At 43.5% G+C, this 22,309-nt stretch overlaps 1 protein-coding gene across 6 annotated transcripts in view; it reads right to left on the bottom strand.

The window, feature by feature from the left end:
* The window catches only part of PSD3 (pleckstrin and Sec7 domain containing 3), a 567,622-nt gene that overhangs the window by 8,233 nt on the left and 537,080 nt on the right, over positions 1-22,309 (bottom strand). For all 6 annotated transcript variants that reach the window (XM_060086127.1, XM_060086126.1, XM_060086129.1 and 3 more), the window contains one exon: positions 20,326-20,469. In XM_060086127.1, coding sequence (XP_059942110.1) covers positions 20,326-20,469 — 144 coding nt within the window. The remainder of the gene's footprint in view (positions 1-20,325; positions 20,470-22,309) is intronic.

The raw sequence follows: 22,309 nt of genomic DNA, 5'->3' as shown, positions 1-22,309 counted from the left end.
AGCTCACTTCCCGAAGGGCGGGGCTGGCAGCTCAGGAGGCTGACTGATGGTTTCATCGATTCGGTAAGACATAAAGATAGAATGGGAGTTCTCCTCTGCTCTGCATTCTGCAGGAATGGCTATGAGACGGAGGAAGCCTGCTTCCTGAACGCTCAGCACAAGCAAGTGTGAGTTGGAAGAGCTGCGGTCTCTGGTTCTGGGGATCAGATGGCTCTCAGGCTCAGGCCTGTAGCCACTGGGGCCGTCCCACAGGGCCGTGGCCAAGGCCTCCCCTGAACCTGGCTGGGGTGCGGTTCTTTACTCCCAACTTGAGGAAGCAGTTGGTGGTGAACCTGGACTCCTGTCCCTTACAGGACCACTAACACTTCCTAGAAGCTGCTCTGGGTTTCCTGCTATGGCTTTTCTGCTAGGATTACCAACTTCTCAGAGTACTATGGTTTCTTGCAAAACTTTAAATTATTCCCTGATGCTGTTCTTTATTCTACACAATTTTTTGCATCAACTGTTCATTGAGTGTCTACTATGTTTTAAACGGCTCTTTGATTTTCTTGTCTCTGGGTATCTTTTTCTAAGAATAATTGAGAAGAACACTGCAGAGATTTTTTTCTCTAGCCTTTACTGGTGCTGCTTTTCTTTTCTTAAGTTTGTATCTGAGTCACTATATAGAGCTATTGTGTACACAGTGCAAATTATAGAAGGATCTCAGATTCCCGATTTGATAGATTCTAGTCAAAATAAGTCTCTCATCATACTGCTTCAACACATGAAGGATCTGTAGAAGGCCTAAAGTATTTTCTTTCTAAGCAAAAGAACAGCTCAGTTATAAATTGTCCCAACAAAGGCAGCAAAGTCTTTTATAACTCTAAGTCTTTTAGGGATTTTTCTGGTCAAATTGAGATTTTATATATCTGTTTTAAGTTAATAATTATGAAGCTGAATCTACTTGAAACTACACTTCAAGTTGTTTTGTTCAAAAGTAGGGAAAAGCTGCTAGTCATTAAGCTTGCTCTGGGTTTGGTCAGTAGCCATGTTGAGGTGCCAAGCTTTGGTTGACGATGATGACATTATGGGGTGCCCACAGGCTAACTTGAGGGCATTAACACAAGAATCATATACAATTGGGTACGTTATTATCCCTGTTTTACAGTAAAGGAAATAGAGGCAGAGATAAATCCAAGACAGTGAAGAAGTGAAGTTGGGATTAGGACTCTGGAACCCATACTCTTAAGCTGCAGTTCCTTCCTGGGTATGAAAATATATGCAGGAATGTGTATTTTAGGATGACAACTCAGAGAGACTCTGTAGGTTTGGCCAATCAAAAGTCATTTTCAACCCCCCTCTTCTCCTACGTCCCTCCCACTGTTGATAAGACCAAATACTTACTTTCCCAGACACTCCTGCAGCTAAGATGGGCTGCGTGATATTTTGGCCACTGAGGTATAAGGAGAACTCTCCTGGGGGACCTCTGCGAAAGCGATTTTGCTTTCTGACGAAAGGGGCAGGCTGGAGAGGGGAAGCCACTGGTGCTAGCCTTCACTCTTACTCCTTCCTTGACATGGATGTGATTCCTAAAGCTGTAACCCTGTGACATGCGGCAGCAGGTGTGAAGGCAAAAGGACAGCATGCTAGGCCTGAGGGGAAATGGAAAGACAGACGAGCCCGGGTTCTTGGTGACACAATGAGCTGGATCCAACTCTCGAAGTCCTTACTACCTCTGACTGTCTTGCTAAGTATGAATAATAAATACCCTTTGGGGTTAAGCCACTGTTAATCAGGTAATGGTTTTTTCCGCCACATTTTTTCCTTCTAGTTTCTTTTGAGATATAATTGACACACAGCACTGTATAAGTTTAAGGTATACAGCATAGTGATTTGATTTATATACATCATGAAAGAATGATCACAAAAAGTTTAGTGAACATCCATCATTTCATATAGATAGAAAACTAAAGAAAGCGAAAAAAAATTTTTTTCCTTGTGATGAGAACTCAGGATTTACTTGCTTAATGACTTTCATACATAACATACAGCAGTGCTAATTAGATTTATCATGTGTTTCATTACACCCCTAGTACTTATTTATCTTATAACTGGCCGTTTGTACCTTTTGACTGCCTTCATCCAATTTCCCCCTCCCAACTGGCAGCCAGAAATCTGTTCTCTTTTTCTATGCGTCTGTTTATTCGTTTGTTTCTTTTTGATGTATAATTGACCTACAACACTATGTTAGTTCCTATTACACAACATAGTGATTCAACATTTCTATACATTTCAAAATGATCACCATGATAAGTCTAGTTACCAACTGTCAGCACTCAAAGATATCACATAGTTACTGGCTATATTCCCCATACCCTTGACTCATTTATTTTGCAACTGGGAGTTTGTGTCTCTTAATCTCCCTCACCTATTTCTCTCCTCACCCTACCCCTCTCCCCTCTGGCAACCACCTGTTTGTTCTCTGTATCTATGACTCTGTTTTTGTTGTTATGTTTGTTCATCTCTTTTGTTTTTAATAGATTACATGTATAAGTGAAATCATATGGTATTTGTCTTTCTCTGACTTATTTCACGAAGCATAACACCCTCTAGGTCCATTCATGTTGTCACAAATGGCAAGATTTCATTCTTTTTTATGACTGAGTGGTATTCAATTGTATATATACCACATCTTCTTTATCCACTCATCTGTTGGTGGACACTTATGCTGCTTCCATATCTTGGCAATTGTAAATAATACTGCTATGAATATTGGGTGCATTATCTTTTTGAATTAGTGTCTTCATTTTCTTTGGATATACACACAGAAGGGGAATCGCTGATCACATGGTAGTTCTGTTTTTAGTTTTGTGAGGGACTGCCATACTGTTTTCCACAGTGGCTGCACCAACTTTATTTTTAACTGAAGTAGAGTTGACTTACAATGTTGTGTTAGTTTCAGGTGTACAGCAAAGTGATTCAGTTTTATATAAATCTGAAAAAGAATATATATATTCTTTTATAGGTTATTGCAAGCTATTGGATATAGTGCCCTGTGCTATTATACAGTAGGTCCTTGTTTATCTATTTTATATATAGTAGTGTGTATCTGTTAAACCCAAACTCCTAATTTATCCCTCCCCGCTGGCTGCACCAATTTACAATCCCACCAACACTGTAGCGGGGGTGGGGATTCCCTTTTCTCCACAGTCTCGCCAACATTTGTTATTTGTGTTCTTTTTGATGATAGCCATTCTGACAGATGTGAGGTGATATCTCATTGTGGTTTCGATTTGCATTTCCCTGATGATTAGCGATGCTGAGCACCTTTTCATGTGCCTCAGGTACTGTTAATTGCAGATGAAAGCATCACTAATTGATACACATTCCAATTTTAGTAAAGAAGTAACAAAGAAATAAAATATTAATCTTTTCTCAGAAAGCTATCAATACATAAGGGTTTAATAAGGGCATATGCTAATAAAAACATGTCATCAGTATTACACAGTAGTCTATGCATCAGATAAATCCAAAGTCATATTCACTCTAGGAATTTAGAGACTTAATCTGTCTCTAAACTGCCCTGGTGGCAAGAACAAAATGCAGGAAAGAACTGTATTTTAGATGAATACGGTTTAGTAAAATTATCTAAAGACAGTTTAAAAATACATTCAGAAAATCAATGTGAGGCATACTATTTCACAAAACTAGGGCATTTATACAATAAAAGGGATATGAAGGACAATTTTTTTAGATGACTTGAAAGAGGACAAAAGAAGAAAAGGTGACTGGGCCATTTTCTACTAGCTTTTGAAGAAACTGACATTATTGGGAAAATTCACCAAAAAAATGCATAAAGAAAAGCAATTTCATCCACTCATTTGACAGCTCCAGCTGCAAAGCAGTTGCCCCCATAAATTACATCAGTGTGTCAATCAACAAACAAAAGGCAGAGCACAGAGGAGTGGCAGGACATGAATCATCAGATGAGAAGAAAAGACAAAGCAAAGCAAAGGGTGAAAGGGGGCCAGCAACCAGGACTGCTCAGATGTTGAGAGAAATAAGGAAAAAAACAACGTGGGTTTGTTTAGGAACTTCCAATGGCTGTGCTCTATTTCTGAGTTAAAAGGGCTTACAGGGACACAGGCTACTAAACCCAGTAATACAGCTTTGCTTTCTACCATTCTCTGTGGCCAAGCCAAATTCCTCTTTAAAATATTTTAGGAAAACTTATCTTTAATCTCAGGACTCTTCAGGACTACTGGAAGGACTGTGATCTACGTTCTTCTGGGATTACAGACTCACCAAATTTGAAACCTCTATCCAGAGGCTTTGGGGCCAAAAAAAGCTTGCCTCTGAGCAAAGACAGGCAGCCCTGAATGCAGCCCGAGGTGTGAAGGGTTAGAACTGCCCTCAAAACTCTTCTCCAGGGCCTCCCTGGTGGCGCAGTGGTTGAGAGTCCGCCTGCCGATGCAGGGGATACGGGTTCGTGCCCCGGTCTGGGAGGATCCCATATGCCGCGGAGCGGCTGGGCCCGTGAGCCATGGCCGCTGGGCCTGCGCGTCCGGAGCCTGTGCTCCGCAACGGGAGAGGCCACAACAGTGAGAGGCCCGCATACCGCAAAAAAAAGAAAAAAAAAAAAAAAAAAAAAACCTCTTCTCCAAACCTCTCCTGGCTTCTCCCCTCTGGGGTGGGAAGTCAGACTTCTTCCTAACAATGCAACCATGTGGCATCTTTGGGACGGTTTATTTTCTTTTTTCCTTTCAGAGAAGACATGACTCTTTGTTCTAAGACCAATCCTGAAATTTTTTTTAGGTTAGAGCTGGTGTTCAGGGAAAAGCAGAGCAGCGGCAGGAAGTGTACTTCTCAATCACTTTTTAACCTGATGTGCCAGTTCAGAGACTGAAAACCTGAGGGTCATGTTCCAATGGTCAATCTCAGCCAAAGAAGCTGGTAGAGGGCAGAGCAGCAAACACTGTTGGCTGCTTCCCTAGCAGCCTCCTCTTGCAGCTGACGGAGTTGTGCTTTTCACTGAGGGTGTCATGGTCTAGCCTAACCCCGGGACAGGAATCGTGGTCTAACACAGACGGGATAACCCTCATCCCCTTGCCAGTCAACGCTGCAGCCCTGTGACCTAGACCTGGCCAGTGACATGTAAGGAGAGCCGACTAGGGTACTTCCATGGAAGCAGTTTTTGGTGCTCTGATAAAAGTTGGGAGATGAAATGTTCGGAGCTACGGCAGGCACTTTGAAACCATGAAACGATAAGCATGAAAACAAAAAAGCCAGTGTGCTAAGGATAGCAAATCAGAAATTTAGAAAGATCATACATCTTTGGTGGCAACTCTCAAGCAGCCAGTGACCATCTACTTCGAGTTTTCTTAGGTGAGATAAAGAATGTTTAGACTGTTTAAAAACTTAGTCAAGTTTTCTATTATTTGCAGAGTAATAAAATGGTCAACACTCAGCTTGGACCCACTCACAAAAACAACATCCCAACTGACTGACAAGGGCTTAATTTCCAAAACAGACAAACAGTTCATAAAACTCAATAACAAAAAAAAACCAAACAACTCAATCAAAAAATGGGCAGAAGACCTAAATATCTCCAAAGAAGACAGACAGATGGCCAAGAGGCACATGAAAAGATGCCCAACACCGCTAATTATTAGAGAAATGCAAATTAAAACTACAATGAGGTACCACCTCACACCGGTCAGAATAGCCATCACCAAAAAGTCTACAAATAATAAATGCTAGACAGGGTGTGGAGAAAAGGGAACCCTCCTACACTGTTGGTGAGCATGTAAATTGGTGCAACCACTATAGAAAACAGTATGACAGTTCCTTAAAAAACTAAAAATAGAATTACCATACGACCCAGCAATCGCACTACCAGGCAAATACCCAGAGAAAACCAAAATTCAAAAAGAGACATGTACCACAATGTTCACTGCAGCACTATTTACAATCGCCAAAACATGGAAGCAACCTAAGTGTCCATCAACAGAATGGATAAAGAAGATGTGGGGTACACACACACACACACACACACACTGCAGTATTGTTCAGCCATACAAAAGAATGAAATAGTGCCATCATATGATATTATTTATATGTGGGATCTAACATATGATACAAATGAATTTATTTACAAAACAGAAGCAGACTGACAAGACACAGAACAAACTTATGGTTACCATAGGGGAAAGGGGGAGGGGATACATTAGGAGTTTGGGATGAGCAAATATTACATATAACTACTATATATAAAATAGATAAACAACAAGGACCTACTGCATAGCACAGGGAACTATATTCAATATCCTATAGTAAACCATAATGGAAAAGAATATGAAAGAGAATATATATTTATAACTGAATTACATTGCTGTACACCAAAACTAATGCAACATCAACTGTACTTCAGTAAAAAACAGCATCTCAATTGAGCTGTACATGCACTTCCTGTCATCATTTTATTTAGCTTTATTTATTTATGCTTAATTAATAAGCTTTGGTGTAACATAGTTTTGTTGGGTTTTCTCTGAATATTCAACAAATTATTGATGGATGTGATTCCACTCTAAGCCATACTGTGGTCCCATAATAAGTATTAAATCCATTGACTATTTTACTATTTCCATTAATAGTTTTACAGCAGTTGTTTGCTCGCCATGGGTGCTAGAGTACAGTTCTCTTGGTCCTCCCCTATAAGCCTACAACACGTAGGTTATCAAGATTGTAAGAGTTAGCCAACAAGCTGTCCCACAGCAGTTTCTGGATCTGGGTAATGCTTAGTTAGTATACTAGTATTTACTAGGGAGCAGCGTGGAGATACTTGTAAAATCCTGAGGACGGAAATCTGACACTGAAAACTTTGCTCCTTGATTCTTCTTTCTCCCATATCCCACATCCATCTGCCCCTCGATCTTCAGAATAAATTCAGAAGCCAACCATTTCTCTCTGCTGCCACCACTTCCAGCCTGGACCCAGCAGCACCACCTTGTGCCTGGATAACTGCGATAGCTCCCTCTCCGGTCCCCCTGCTCCCTCTTCTAGAAAGAGAGTCACGGGCTAAACTGTAAGAGTGTGTCATCTGCTCAAAATGCTCCAAGGGCTTCTCATGCTTAAAAACCCTTCCAACCCCCAAATCCTTACACTGGCCTAGGAAACCCCCATCAGGGCCACCCCCGCCCCCCAGTCTGGTGTCTTACTGCTCCCCCCGGGCATGCTGTGTGCCAGCCACCCTGCCTCCTGGCTGTCCTTGAACATAGCCAACACACTCCTGGCTCTAGTACCTGCTGCTCTCTCTGCCCAAGAAGCATGGCCCCAGGAGCTCACAGGGCATATTCCCTGGTCTCCGTCACCCCATTCAGTCTTCACTCAAATGTCTCCTTTATGCAGAGGCCTTCCCTGGTCATCCAGACCTAAAATTGCCATACCTGCTCTTCACGCTGGTCACTGCATTATTTTTCTCCTTAGCATTCTCACCACGAGCCTTAGAGTTTGCTTATGAAACAATCTTGTCTATCTTCCCCCTGCCAATCCTAGAATGCAATCACATGGGGGCAAGGACTTGGCTTTTGCTTGTTAATATATCGCCAGCACAGAGAACACAGAGTACACACTAAGTAAACATTGGATGAGTGTATAAATGGAAAGAAGGAACAAATGAGAAAATAAATTTCTCATATCTAATAGAAGACATATTTTGAACTCTCAAAGTGGCAAATTCTAGAAAAATAAAACCACGGATATAGATGCAGAGGTAGATGCCTGATGAGCCCCTCTGTCAGTAGCCTCTAGGGAATGCTCTTTCACCTCCAGTGTTCCCCATTCCCATGTCTTCTACAAAAATGCTAAGGTCTGACCCTAAGTGGCACCACTCAGCAAAGACATGTCTATGCCCCCCACATCCAGACCACGGCTGTCAAGACGCCACCTGCGCAAACCCTGCAGAGTGCGCTGAGGCTGCGTACTTAAGACTGGGGCTCTCTCTCTACAGAGAAAGAAAAGTAGTTTATATCATACTTTTGAGGTTCCTAAAACAGAGACATATTTTCTGCGTGTCTCTTATGTAGTAGTACATGAAGACCAAATTTTATTACTCACTTAGAGCTTTAAAAAAAAAAGTGAAAAATGACTTTTGGAGTGTGGAGTGTGGTGGTTCTTCAGTTGTTAGTGACTAGATATTCTGACATGAGGGGCCGCCTCTAAATTTACCTTCTAACAAAAGCATCCACTAAAAAGATAAGAGTCTGTCAACGGTCATTTATATGTGAATTCCTTTGCCTTAGGACTCTTGCATGTGACTTATATGTAATGCACCAGGATCACATTTACCCTTGGAAAAATACTTCAACACTCACCTAAGATTCTAAGCTCTGTGGGTCAGAGTAGCAGCCTCATCAATATTAACATGGGAGGGAACCTGCTGCTGACATTAAACAAGTAAATAATAACAATATGGAGGTTTTACACTTTTGCTCTGACAATAATGTTCATCACCAGATAGTAAAAAGGGAAGAAGAAACAACAAAAAACCATGAATGTTTTAATTAATATAATTCATGCCACAAAGTAACTACTGTGCAAGCATGAACATAGCTCCAGATCGGGCACGTTAAAGATGAGATGGGCTGCAGAACGCAAGTCTGTGGGAAGCAATGTGACAGTGAAAAGAGCAGTCTTGGGGGCAGGTGGCCACTAACTATGGCATTGATTCACTTTCCTAAATCCTTGCTAGTTTTCACTACGTGGCCCTTCCAGGGTGTACTTTCATTAGGAAGGACAGAGGGAGCCTGAGAATGCGATGTGCTTTGGGGACAGTTATGGCCTTTGGTCACGTTATTAAAGGTCTTTTTTTTTTTTTTTTTTTGGTGGTACACGGGCCTCTCACTGTTGTGGCCTCTCCCGTTGCGGAGCACAGGCTCCCGACGCGCAGGCTCAGCGGCCATGGCTCAGGGGCCCAGCCGGTCCGTGGCATGTGGGATCTTCCTGGACTGGGGCACGAACCCGTGTGCCCTGCATCAGCAGGCGGACTCTCAACCACTGCGCCACCAGGGAAGCCTCCTCCTTTTTTTAAAATCATTTTCACAGTTGTTCCCTTTTTAAAAAATTTATTTATTTAATTAATTTATTTTTGGCTGTGTTGGGTCTTCGTTGCTGCGCGCGGGCTTTCTCTAGTTGCACCGAGCGGGGGCTGCTCTTTGTTGCGGTGCGCGGGCTTCTCACTGCAGTGGCTCCTCTTGTTGCAGAGCATGGGCTCTAGGCACACAGGCTTCAGTAGTTGTGGCACATAGGCTCAGTAGTTGTGGCTTGCAGGCTCTAGAGCACAGGCTTAGTAGCTGTAGTGCACGGGGTTAGTTGCTCCGTGGCATGTGGGATCTTCTCGGACCAGGGCTCGAACCCGTGTCCCTTGCATTGGCAGGCAGATTCTTAACCACTGTGCCACCAGGGAAGCCCCGTTATTAAAGGTTTTGTCGTAGTCTCTGTGGATTCATTCTCAGATCAATTCTTAAAAATTTCAGAGCTGAACGCTCAGCTTCCTTGCTCAGAGATTCTCCGGCAGTATGAACAGATTCATAGCAGTATAACTGTGTGAGCTTATCCCACTATCAGAAAATTGAGATGGGATTTTACCAAATCCAAGCTCAGTGGCTACTCTCTGCAGAGAAGCATCTGAACACTGCTTTTGTGGTTTTGTCCATTCAGCAAGCTCTCTCTCTTGATTTCCTTCGTAAGATTTGTGCTTTCCATAAAACCTTCTGTGACCGCCGAGAGCCAAAGACAATTCAAATGCTAATGGCTTCTTTTTCTCCTAAAATCAAGTTGTTTCTTCACTCTGTAACCTCCTTACTACATTTTTTTGCAACGTTAATTTATTAAGTTGGTCTTTAATCACCTGTAAGAATACTTCTCAAACATGTAGGAAAAATATCCCTTTCACTAGCAGCAATGCTTACTAGGGAGGAACAAAACAATACAGTATCCAAGGCCAAGTAAGCTGTGGCTTAGGTTGAATGTTAAGTGCTAAAAAAAAAAAAAAAAAACCCTGAGTATTGTTATTATCTGAAAAGAAGTTTAATCACATCCACATCTGATGGAGCAGTTTCTTTTCTCTTGAGCTCTGCATACCATTTTTCATTTCATTTAATATAACACTATCTCCTTTTGACCTCTGATACATGAATACAATAGTAACAGCCTAAATGAAAAGAAAACTGCAACGGCAATTCTAACTTAGCACTGCCATTTGCCTTCAGACCTCACTGCACCAGCAATCAAGTCCTGAATACATTTCCTCCTGACATTTCCCCTTCTCAGTCAGGAAGGGTAAAAGGCCAGCTTAAAATGAAAGAAGAACACCAATCATGTCATGTACATAGCAAAACACTTTTTGCTCCTAGATCTCTACACTGGAAAACAAAGAAACAAACCAAAACAATTAAAACAAGCCAACAAAACAAGGAGCTCTGGAAGAAACTGCTCATCTCCACTCTGCATTCTATAGGACGATGCAGAATTGACTTGCAGACTTTCTTCTTGCCCGGCTGGCTCACCCTCTGCTACCTGCTAACTTAAGAAAGCAATACATTAAAAACAGAGCTTTCTATAAGTTCTTATCTGAAAGCTATGCTAGGACTTACATTTTTAAAAGAAAATTTTAACGTTTTTTCCCTATGCCATTCTCCTATCAGGCTTCTGCCTGTAATGGTAACCCACTGCCAAAATATAGCAAATACACACATTTTTCGGTCGCATAGTTTGTATTCGTGGCTTACTGGGAAAACCTGAGGCAGTGTGAATTCTATTGTTTCATTTCAGTCTACCTTTTGGCTCGACTGCTCTCTAAATGAACTTTGTGACTTCAATTTAAAAAAAACTAAAATAAAAAGCTTACTTCTAATAATAATGTAAGCAGAAGAGGTCAAAAAACTCTAATACGGACAAAAAGCACTGGGTCTGCAGAAAGCGTTTTGAGCGTGTCTTTGTCTCCATCCTGTGGTCCTGGTCTGATGCTCCTAAGGCGTCTGGTCTCTGCCCCCAGAGCTCCCACAGGCCCTTCAGAGAGCAGCGAGGGCTCAATGGCCACCTCTGTTGTGCTTGTCCCTCCCAGGCCCCCCCTGCTGCCAGGCCCGGGAAGGCAGATCCCCTGCAGTGCCTTTCCCTTTGCAACATCTTTGTGGAGAACAGGCCTTCGGTGTCAAGGAGGGCTTTCCCAATTCTGAGAGCTGATTTTTAAAACGCTGCCGCCTTTCTCACTCTTCACACTTTGTTTCTCCAGCTCTCGAAACCCTTTCTATAAACCCAGTCAGTATTAGTACCCAGATTTTTTTTTCTCTTCTTAGAAATTAAACTCGAAATTCTCAATTTAAAAGTCTACAAAGCTCACTTAGAAAATAGAACACAGTTTGTTTTCTAGGTGGAAAACTCAAGAATTGTCCAGTTCCCACCTAGCCATGGGTCAGGCTCCTGGCTCTGGGGGCTCTGCCCGGCGTGGCCTTGCATGAGGGTTTTGACAATAGCTGAGTGTAAAATTAACTGGAAAAAGAAAATTAACTCTGGATCAATGGGATTAACAAGTTTAATGGAAAAAAAATTTGTCCTTTGAAACACAGAGATGTGAAGTCAAGTTTCTACATACCCAAGATAAGTAATCTGAGCTAGAGAAATACTACTTATCTGGATAAGAGGCTAAATTTAACTCCTATGGGATAAAAGTTTGTCTCAAACTAAGTTTTTCCTTAGGGAACTCACATCTAAAACAAAATTTTAATTTGTTATGACAACACTCTTATACAGGCCACACTCTTTTTTTTTTTTTTTTTTTTTTTTTTTTTGTGGTACACGGGCCTCTCACTGTTGTGGCCTCTCCCGTTGCGGAGCACAGGCTCCGGACGCGCAGGCTCAGCGGCCATGGCTCACGGGCCCAGCCGCTCCGTGGCATGTGGGATCTTCCCGGACCGGGGCACAAACCCGTGTCCCCTGCATCGGCAGGCGGACTCTCAACCACTGTGCCACCAGGGAAACCCCTACAGGCCACACTCTTAATCCTTGGTTTATATTTAGTTTGTGCTCTGGCTGTACTGGGATTCCCTAAAGTCGCACACGCTTTCTCTCAGAAGCACGCTCCCGGGACTCTTTGTGGCAGCTGGCCTGTCATGTGCACAGGTCCCAAAACGCCAATGCCTGTCATAAGGGGACAGGTCAGTCTTTCTAGGAAATTTTTAAAGTAGGATTTGGGGAAACTTTGAAGGTAAACTACCTTCCCCACTGACTTCCCAGGACACTTCATCCCTAAGATATATTGATTGCTTTTGAGCTCAAAGCAGTTTTGCACCTTCTGCAGGCCCAGTTGAAATATCTCTCTTCCATCTCACCAGTTCTGTTTACAATTCTGAGCCTGTCTTGGTAAAGTATCTTCGACCCGTGGAGTCAGAACACTGAGCGACCAGGCCTCAGCAAGTCCCTTGCCCCCTCCAGTCTCAGCTCCACAAGTGGCAGAATGCGGGGCAGCTATAAGCTTCCCAGGACTCTAAGGAGGGAAGCCTGACACGTGGATGAAGACGCAGTGCTGGTCCGGGGAGGGGAAGGCACATGGGAAACCAAGTCAGCTGTGGTTGACTGTGTCCACAAACTGGCCAAGGGCCGGAACTGGTCAGGCAGGAAACCTCCGGTGAGAGGCCCCAACGTGTCTCTCGTGCACATGAGCCACACCTCCAGGAGCTGTCCAGGCAGACAGGTGCTCCTGCAACAAGTCCGTGACCGGGGGACCTGCTTCCAGCCTTCCAGTGAGGGCTGTACTGAGAAGGCTAGTACAAACATAGGATTTTTGCATATGATTTTTCCCTAATATTTCCAGAAGAACATTTCTGAAAACATTTTAAGTTTTCATTATAAGTCTATTGAGTAATTCTGAACTAGATACACCTAAAGAACCACAGTAGCCTGCTCCAACAAGCCTCTGCATCTCAGAGCAGGGGCTCAAGCACACAAGTTTTTAAAACTCCTACATCAAAAGCATACAGATTCTTATGGAAAGTAGTAGGAAGAAACCTTAAGTAGTTAGACAGAGATAAAGTATTCTGGGTAAAAATAAAAAAACAGAGTTAGCACAGGAAAGGGCGGACAGTACCAGCAGTCTGCAAACCAACGGATGGGAGGGTCACTTACCACAAAGTCCAAGGGAATTGCGAAGGAGGCCGCTCACACTATTTGCATGAGAATAGCTTTGTGGGGAGACTGAAGGGGCCCTTCCTTCTCACAAGTCACTGCGGTGACAGCGCTCACACCAGGTGGGCCTCTTCTTTACTGAATCCCCACCCAGAAGTAACAATCAAAACAGTAAACAACAGGCACAGCACAGGCAGCTAGACAGAAGGGACACCGTCCGCAAACTACTGTAGAGTCCTACGGTGCACAACAGCTGCACCTCTTCCATTATGCGTGAAACCTGCACCCCACTTGTGACCAGGCCTCCCTGTCCCAGCTGGCTTTTAGGGGGACTGAGCAGCACAGAAGCCACTGCCTCAGGCGGTTCCCGAGCACGTGCAATGTGGCCACCTTACACCGAGATGTGCCCTAAGTGTAAAGGTATACTAAAGTTTGAAGACTTAGGAAGAAAAAAGCGTCAAATATCTTAATATTTTATAGTGATTACACGTGGAAATGATAATATTTTGGACATATTGTGTTAAGTTGAAAAATATTATTGCAATTAATTCTACCAGTTTCCTTTTATTTTTAAGCATAGCTACTAGAAAATTTAAAATTGTATATGTGGCTTGAACTATATCTCTATTGGACAGAGCAGGTCCAGATCCCCTGACGTCCCCAAATTGAACGGTTCTTGTTTTACGTTTAACACCATTCTCAGGGATCATCGTGAGAGTGAGTTAATCTAATAAACTGCTTGCTGTTAGTATGTATCTTGCATCAAAAACAAAGAGTTGGAGGTGACCTTATAGGTTAGTTCACCCAATCCCATCTCGTCTCCACAGCCAGAAACTGAGCTCCAGAAAGGAGAACTAGTACCAAACACACCAAGGATGAGACTAAAGTGGCCTCCTAACTGCCCGTCCATCCCTTTTCCTAATTTTACTATTTTATAATTGCAAGTATTTGCCCTTTTCTGGCAGACAGTACATTCACCCAAAGCAGTGACCCTCCTCAGAGCAGACACTTCAGGTGTAAGGAGGGATTCAGGGACAGAGTCACTGCGGGTCCCGTGACTGGCTGTTTGTTCTGCTTCTCAATCATCTGTTTAAAATGCGATTCAAAGGATCCTGTTGCTAGGCTTCTCCTCCCTTCAGAAGCGTGCGTCATCTTTTACAGATGAAAATCCAGCGCCCTGCAGCCCTCGCTCATCGTGTCATATGAAATGCAACTCCAAACGGCAATGCAAGACTCCTGTCTCTGTAGTTAACTGGACTTGTATGCCTGGGCAGCTGCTGAACCTGGGTCTCTAGACTCTAACACTTAGCCTTCTACTAGAAAAAGAAAATTCCTAAACTTCCCCAAGAATTCTATTAACCTGCCACATCTTAGCTTCTCTGATCCAGACCGGGGATCACCTCTGTGATGTCTTCTATAAAGGAGACAGTGCTGGATTCCAGGCTAGACTCTGTTACTGAGACTGAGACGACTCTTCAAGTGAGACTGAGACTCTCCTTCAGCTGAGGCTCTCCCCTCGCTAGGAAGAAAGATGGTGATCACAGCTATCTCTGTACTTTTACAAACAAGGCCACTCACAAATCAACAGCTAGATCGTCTTGTTTCAGAGGTGGATTAGCCTTGTGGCGGCTGGCAGTGCACTGAAATATGCCCTTGCACTGCTCCTGTGAGAGAAAAAGTGGACCGTCACGTGAAAATTATTCATCTGATGTTGACAAAGACTGAGCGATCTGAGCGAGCAGGGCTAAGATCACAAGCAGAGAATCTGTTCAAAAAGAAATACATCAAACCACCACCTACCCACCATGCAACAAATAGCCCAACGATAAAACGGAGGGCTTACACCCAGAAATTCATATGACGTGCGCTCCTTGATATGAGCTGCTTTGAATTTCCTGAATGGCGCTGTATGGAATGTGCTCTTATTTCAAATACATCAATTTCAGAAGGAATCGCGCCATTTTACATGCCACCAAAAATTAGAAATTCAGAAAAAGATGCATCACGCCTCAAGGATGCCCTAGATTTTCTAGATTTAAAATATTCCGTCCCAAGAGATTTACATGTCTTACTAGAATGGACATTTGTTGTTTCTAAAATTGAGCTTCCAGCCATGTGGTTCGTGTGGGCCCTGCCTGCCTTAAGCCATAAGCATGTGCTACTCCAGGTCGAAATTCAGGAGTGGGCATGTGGCTGATTTCTAGCCCATTCAGCCAAGGGGACTTATTCTGCATCTGGGTAGAGTCACTGGGGACGTGGACTTCTTTTCCTGCTGGACTGGAACCTGCGAACACATGTACCTGGAAGTATCCATTTTCTAACCACGAAGAGACAGCTGATTCCAAAGCCCATGTTCAAAGATCGAAGACACAAAGCATATCCAACCATCTGCAGCCTCTGTACAGGGATGGCAAACTGAACCGCCCCCAGGGGCCAGGCCAGCAACACAAATGTGGATGCCTGCTAGGCCTGATATACTAAGGGGTGGTGGGGAGGACCCTGAAGGTCTTGCCTAAATGCATTCAAATCTCAGTGAAAACAAATCCAGCACTGCGATGGCCAAAGAAATCATTCTGACCTTAGGTCTGCTGGCCCATGAAATGCACTGGTCTGGTGCTGCCTGCCAGGTTTCCACTGGCTCTGCAGTGAACCCGGGAGCCTCTGTTAGCCTGCCCTCAGGAGTCCCTCCCTCCTCAGCAAACCTCTTACAGCCCAGTCACACTTCTCATAGGTTAGGGTTGCTATGGTCTCCCTTTCCCTACTCAGGTCTAAGAATTAATAACTTATGCCACTGAAAACATCTTAAATGTCACATGAAAAACATCCTGGATCAAACAGTATCTTCACTTTAACTGCTAAAGAGACATAAAGACAAATTTCTGGGGCCAAGTACAGTGCTAGCAAGGGCTGTTTCTTAAAGGGCCCAGGAGTATCGGGCACAGCCCAGCCTACTGTGCTTCGAGTGGCTGGAGCTTTATAAGTTTTTATATGTGATACAAATCACCCACCTGTCCCACATCCTGATAAATTTCCAAATGTACTAGAAAGATGGAGATCAGTTAAACATTTTTAAGTGAAAAGGGAACTGAATAAAGTAGAAATAAGTTATAAAGAAGTGAGGCCATTTCTGGTATTTATTTTTTGAAACTGGGAAATGATGGCGAGTTTCTTACACAGACTGTGATGCCTAACAACCCTTTCAAAACTGAGATCAGACTCCACAGGAACTCTTCTAAACAAGTAACAGCCATAGCTTGGGGGAACCAATTCAATCAAAACCAAAGCAATGCCACCCCTCCCCATCCCCTATGAATATGCAATAAAGAGAGAGAGGCATGAACTTGGTCAACTAACAGCCATTCTGAGGGGAGTTTGCTGCTTACAGCAATAGTGAATATTCTTACAGGCTACGGCTGAGATCGATGGAATTCTCCTTGTTCTCTGTAGACTTTTTATAGACTTCAAAAACAAACAAACAAGAGAATGGACTTGAGGACACGGGAGGGGGAAGGGTAAGCTGGGACAAAGTGAGAGAATGGCATGGACATATATACACTACCAAATGTAAAACAGATAGCTAGTGGGAAGCAGCCACATAGCACAGAGAGATCAGCTTGGTGCTTTGTGTCCACCTGGAGGGGTGGGCTAGGGAGGGTGGGAGGGAGGGAGACGCAAGAGGGAAGAGATATGGGGATATATGTATAACTGATTCACTTTGTTATAAAGCAGAAACTAATACACCATTGTAAAGCAATTAGACTCCAATAAAGTTGTTAAAACAAACAAACAAAAAACAACCACTGAACCTTCTTATTTACCAGAGTTTCTAATCATTTACTGTCAGTCAGGGTTTGGAGAATTTCTAAGTCATAGAAAGAGCTGTGAATTTGGCCCACTACGAAGAACTGTTTGTACTCAAAGCAACTTGGGATATAAATAACTGAAACGCATTAAGTTAGAAACAACCCCAGTGTTATTACCAACAGCTTAATATTCTAACAAAATAAAGATGTTTTTCGTACCAAGATGTGAAAATTACAAGAACTGCTCTGAAACCACAGGGAGCCCCTTACTGCAGGAACAGGTGAGAGAAGAGGCTCCGGCCTGTGTTCTTCCCTGGTGACAAGGATGCAGATGGGATTCAAGCTTCCCTTCCTGTCACTGTCCATCTGAGGTCACAATGAACTGCAGACACTGCTGTCTGCTTATCACATTTGTTTTCAGGGGAGCTACTAAGCTTTCTCAGGGAACCACTTCCTATGATGTTATCTTTTATACTCAATGACAAAATTCCATTTATTCACTCAACAAATATGTATCAAGCACTCAGTCCATATTCCAGAAGCTGGGATAGAGCAATGAACAAAGTACATAGGATGGTCAGTAACACTCAGACCTCCTGTTCAGGAAATAGAGCAGTCTGCTAGGGAAGGCTGTAAAAGGCCAAGCACTGAATTCTCTGCAGAGCGTCTCTAAGGCACACACACAAGACAAATTCTGGTGGCTGAACTAACAGCAAAGTGGACTCGAAAAGATAAAGTACTTCAATTTTAAGTTAGTGAAAAATAATGATTCACTTAAAAAAAAAAAGATTACAAAAATTTTTTGAGATAACCTCCCTGAAGTGAGGTGCCCATCTGCCTTTCTGGTGACACAGGTCAACACAGTTCGACAGACAATCCAGCATGCCTGACATATTACCATATGAGAAGATTTTAATGAGCCAAAGTCCTGGAATGCAATCTTCAGGCTCCTTGATGTGACAAATTTTTTTTTTTTTTGCGGTACAAGGGCCTCTCACTGTTGTGGCCTCTCCCGCCGCGGAGCACAGGCTCCGGATGCGCAGGCTCAGCGGCCATGGCTCACGGGCCCAGCCGCTCCACGGCATGTGGGATCCTCCCGACCGGGGCACGAACCCGCGTCCCCTGCATCGGCAGGCAGACGCTCAACTGCTGAGCCACCAGGGAAGAAACTGATGTGACAATTTGATGAAAGCAAGACTTATCTCCACAAACGTTGGTCTAAGTTCATGTCAGGAAATGAAAATGCCGGCTTTTGCTGAGTTACATTTTCAGAAAAGGGGCACCACAGTGGATGCAAAAGCAGGGAGTGCTTCTAGCAGTGGCATCCCTTCTATGGTCCTGCCACCGCCCCTGCCTCCTGGGAAGAGACTTGTAGCCTTTGAGCCCAGGGCTCAGGGCAAGGTGTTGAGGGCTGGCAGCAGGGGACTGAGGTGCTGGGAAATGTAATTAGCACGTGTGAAACTAAAAGGGCCTACAGCTGAAAGCCAGTCCAGGCGCGTGAAGAATTGTGATTGATTTTTGAGAACTCCCATCTCCCAAGAATGAACAAGCGTGGGGAGAGATGAGCTGCTTAGTTTTCTTGTTTTTTAAAAGGTATTTTTTTCAAGTCTTTTGCTGGTAAGGCTTCCAAAGTTTTAGCTAATAAACTTTCTCCTTTAATAAAAGAAAGATCTTTCTTCATCTGCCCAGAGCAAGGACCTGCTTAACCATGAAGAAAACTAGTACATGGACCTGCAGGGGACCACATGTCACATTTTGTAACAGAAAGTTTATAACTCAGAAAAAGACTTTTAAAAGCTTCCATGAAATCCTGTGCAGCCCAAAAGCAAGCACAGAGCAGAGATTAAAAATGGACCTGAGGCCCCTGCACTCCAAGGGCTCACAGCCTTGGCGTGGAAGCCATAGATACAAAGACTCCCTGAAATCACCATAACAGGAGTCACCGTGCAGGACGGTAACCAGCAGGTTTAGAGCAGGCTTTTCATAGGGCTGCATCTTGGAAGATGAACAGCATTTTCAGAAATGAAATAAGGGGAAGAGCATTTGGGGCAGAATAAAGTAGATGAACAAAGGCGTACAAAGCGTGTTTGGAGAGAGGAGAGCGGGCAGAAATGTGACTGATATCCATGGAGGTCGTGGTGGGAAGAACCGTGTTGTGGAAAGACAGAAGGAACCCAAATCCTCTCAGACTAAGGGCTGGACTTTATCTGAAGGTAAATTGTGGGGAAAAGCAAGGGCAGCTGCTGAGCAGACGCATGCCTTAGAAAGCTAACTGACAGGAGCATGCAGGATGAACTGACGACAGGAAGCAGCCGCCAGGCTCAGGGGTGACAGGAAAACCCAGCACTTGGGCGGAGAGGCATAAAAGCAACACCGGTGGCAGGCGAGGGACAGGAGGGACACCGCAGAGGCCGAGCACCGGGATCTGGCTCCTGCTCAGACCCTGGGGGCTGGCAGGGGCCAGGGCGAGGGTGCTCAGATGACGCTACATTCCAAGCCCAAGGAAGAAACACGATTGTAAGATGGGGAAGAAGGAGATGAATAAGTAGAATAGACCAGAGCTACAACGAAAAAGAACAAAGATGGATTCAACACACTCAACAGAAAAAGACTGTAAATAATTTAAAGAGGATTGTTCTTCATTTGGGACTACAGGCCATCAACTTAAAAAAAGAGATACTTTCAGTGTCTTTAAGTGGCAGCTGAAGGGGGAGGGTCAGAGGATCCTGCATAACCCTGACGCTAACTTGGGAGAAAATGTAGCCAAAGGTAACAGTTGCTATTTATACTGCTTTCAACTTGCTTTTAAATTTTCTGTCTTCCCAGAGTGTACGGATCCTCCCCATCCCTTTTAATGACCACACTTGCTATAGTATATGGATGTGCACAACTAGCCCCCTTGTGAAGGGAGTGAGTGGTAAGAGGAAAAATGCATCTGTTGCCTGGCAGCAGGAAAGAAGCATCATGTCGCCCTGTAGCTCATTTCCTCTGCGGTACTTTTTCTGACTAAGACTGTGCTGGAAGAGGTGCAGAAACAGAGAAAGCAGCTGTCCACCCTGGCATGTCCATCTACTTGTTGTTTTTTTGCCTTGCAGCCAGCACCTGCTATTCCAACACGCAGGCTATTTGCTTTTAAGTGCATAAACTGGCAATGATTCCTGGATGCTTGTTTGATGCTTAAACAGAACCATGAACATGAGGGCCCACCATGACCTAGACCCTGCACAGAGCTCCCCAGGGAGAGGCAGGGTCAAGGTACATTGCCCACAGTTACAGTAAGTATAAAAAAAAAAAACCTGCCTCATGGAAAAAAATCATAAAATAGCTCAGGTACAGGCAATTATTACATTTAGGTTCAACACACCTCGAACTCCAGATAGTGATCTTTGAGTTTGTACTCATCCACCTCCTTGGCTTTAACCTTCTTGTCAGGTGGGTAGGAGCGGTGCTCGGCTAGCTCTGTGGTGATCTGCCTCAGCTTGCTTTCGTGAGATTTCAGCTGTTCCTCCTGCAGGAAAGTATTAAGCCATTTAGCATCCGGAAAAATCAATAAGCAACTGTAGCACACTTTAAAACATCCCTTATGATGAATGACATTAAATCATCCAAACAGTCCAACATGCCTCTGCTGCTACATCTTACCAACTTCCTCAGGCCAGGGTCCACGTGTACCTTCGAAAAATGGCAACCAAGGGCAAGGCCAGCCCCCTTAACCAGGCCCCTGGTCACAAAACCAAATGCTTTCATAGCCCTGTGTCAGGAGTAACTGCCACGGAGTTGAGACCAGGCCTCCTGAGAGACACTCAAGCAGGCAAGGCACGGGCTGCAGAGTCAAGCGCCCGCCCTGAGGGCTGCACAACTTGGCTTCTCCATTCCACGTCCTCAGCAGCGCTGTCCTGTCTGTCACTACAGATGAAGACCTACCTGCATATTTTTTTTTTCCTTTTTGAGACAAGCGATGCCATCAAGAAATAATCATTCTGAAAGAAGCTATTCTAAAAACTGTAGTGACCTATGCTTTTCCCTCCAAAATAGTAGAGGTTCTGACTTCCCTCAACCTCAAATTTTACTGAAGGATATTTAAGTTGTTTTTGGTTTCTCTGGGCTGCTATAAATGATGCTACATTCTTATGCATGTTGCCTAGTGAATATGAGCAAGAATTTCCCTATAGCATACAGGCACATCTTGTTTCATCACACTTAGCAGATCATGTGTTTTTTTACAAACTGAAGGTCTGTGGAAACCCTGTGTCAAGCAGGTCTATCGATGCCATTTTTCTAACATTTGCTCACTTTGTGTCTTTGTGCCACATTTGGTAATTCTCATAATATTTCGAACTTGTTCATTATGATTATATTTGTTATGGTGGTCTGTGACCAGTGATCTTTGATGTTACTACTACAACTCACTGAAGGCTCAGATGATGGTTAGCATTTTTTAGCAATAAAGCATTTCTTCACTAAGGTATCTAGTTTTTCTAGACAGAATGCTATTGCACACTTAGTAGACTGGGGTACAGTGTAACATAACTTTTATATGCACTGAGAAACCAAAAAAATCTGTGTGACGTGCTTTATTGAGATATTTACTTCATTGCAGTGGTCTGAAACTGAACCGACAATGTCTCTGAAGTCTGCCTGTGATCGGCAAGAACTGAAATTTCTGGATTTTGGAAAATGTACATCTTTAAAAGGACGCTAAACTGTTTTCCAAAGTGCTTCCACCAGTTTACATTTCTACAATAGGCTTGAAACTTCCCATTTATCTACATCCTTGCCAAAATTTGATATCACACTTGCAAATTTTTGCTAATTTTATGGGTATAAAATGATTTGAATTTACATCTTCCTGATTACAAGTGAGGATGAACATCTTTTCGTATGTTTACTGGAATTCCTCTTCTGTGAACTGGCTGCTGAAACACTGGACACATTTTTCTGTTGAGTCCAGATCTGTAAGTACAATGACTCACAGTTTATAGTTTATAGTGTACAGTTTATTCACAGTCAAATAAATGTCTAAATGCAACGTGCAGTGCTTTACTCCAGCTTCATCATCTTCATGAAGCAAGAATCAAGGAGATAATCTCAAAATAGAAGCATTTTAAAATCATGCCTCTTAAATCTGTCTATTTTCACCACTGAAATAAAAATTCCAAGTGGTTCCTACGGGCATAAATGGATACAGACCACGCAAATTATTTCAATGCTAGAATCCCACCATACAGGAGACACATAGACTTTCCTAACAAAAGTGGATGTAAAAACGGAGAAGGAGGAAGGCAGGAGCCACAAGATGCAGCATGTTCTTAGGCTCACGCAATTAAATCTGTAATATCCACCATGAA

This window comes from Mesoplodon densirostris, chromosome 20 (genome assembly GCF_025265405.1).
Source record: "Mesoplodon densirostris isolate mMesDen1 chromosome 20, mMesDen1 primary haplotype, whole genome shotgun sequence".
In the NCBI taxonomy this organism is placed as follows: Eukaryota; Metazoa; Chordata; class Mammalia; order Artiodactyla; family Ziphiidae; genus Mesoplodon; species Mesoplodon densirostris.
This window is presented reverse-complemented; position numbering and strand designations above follow the sequence as displayed.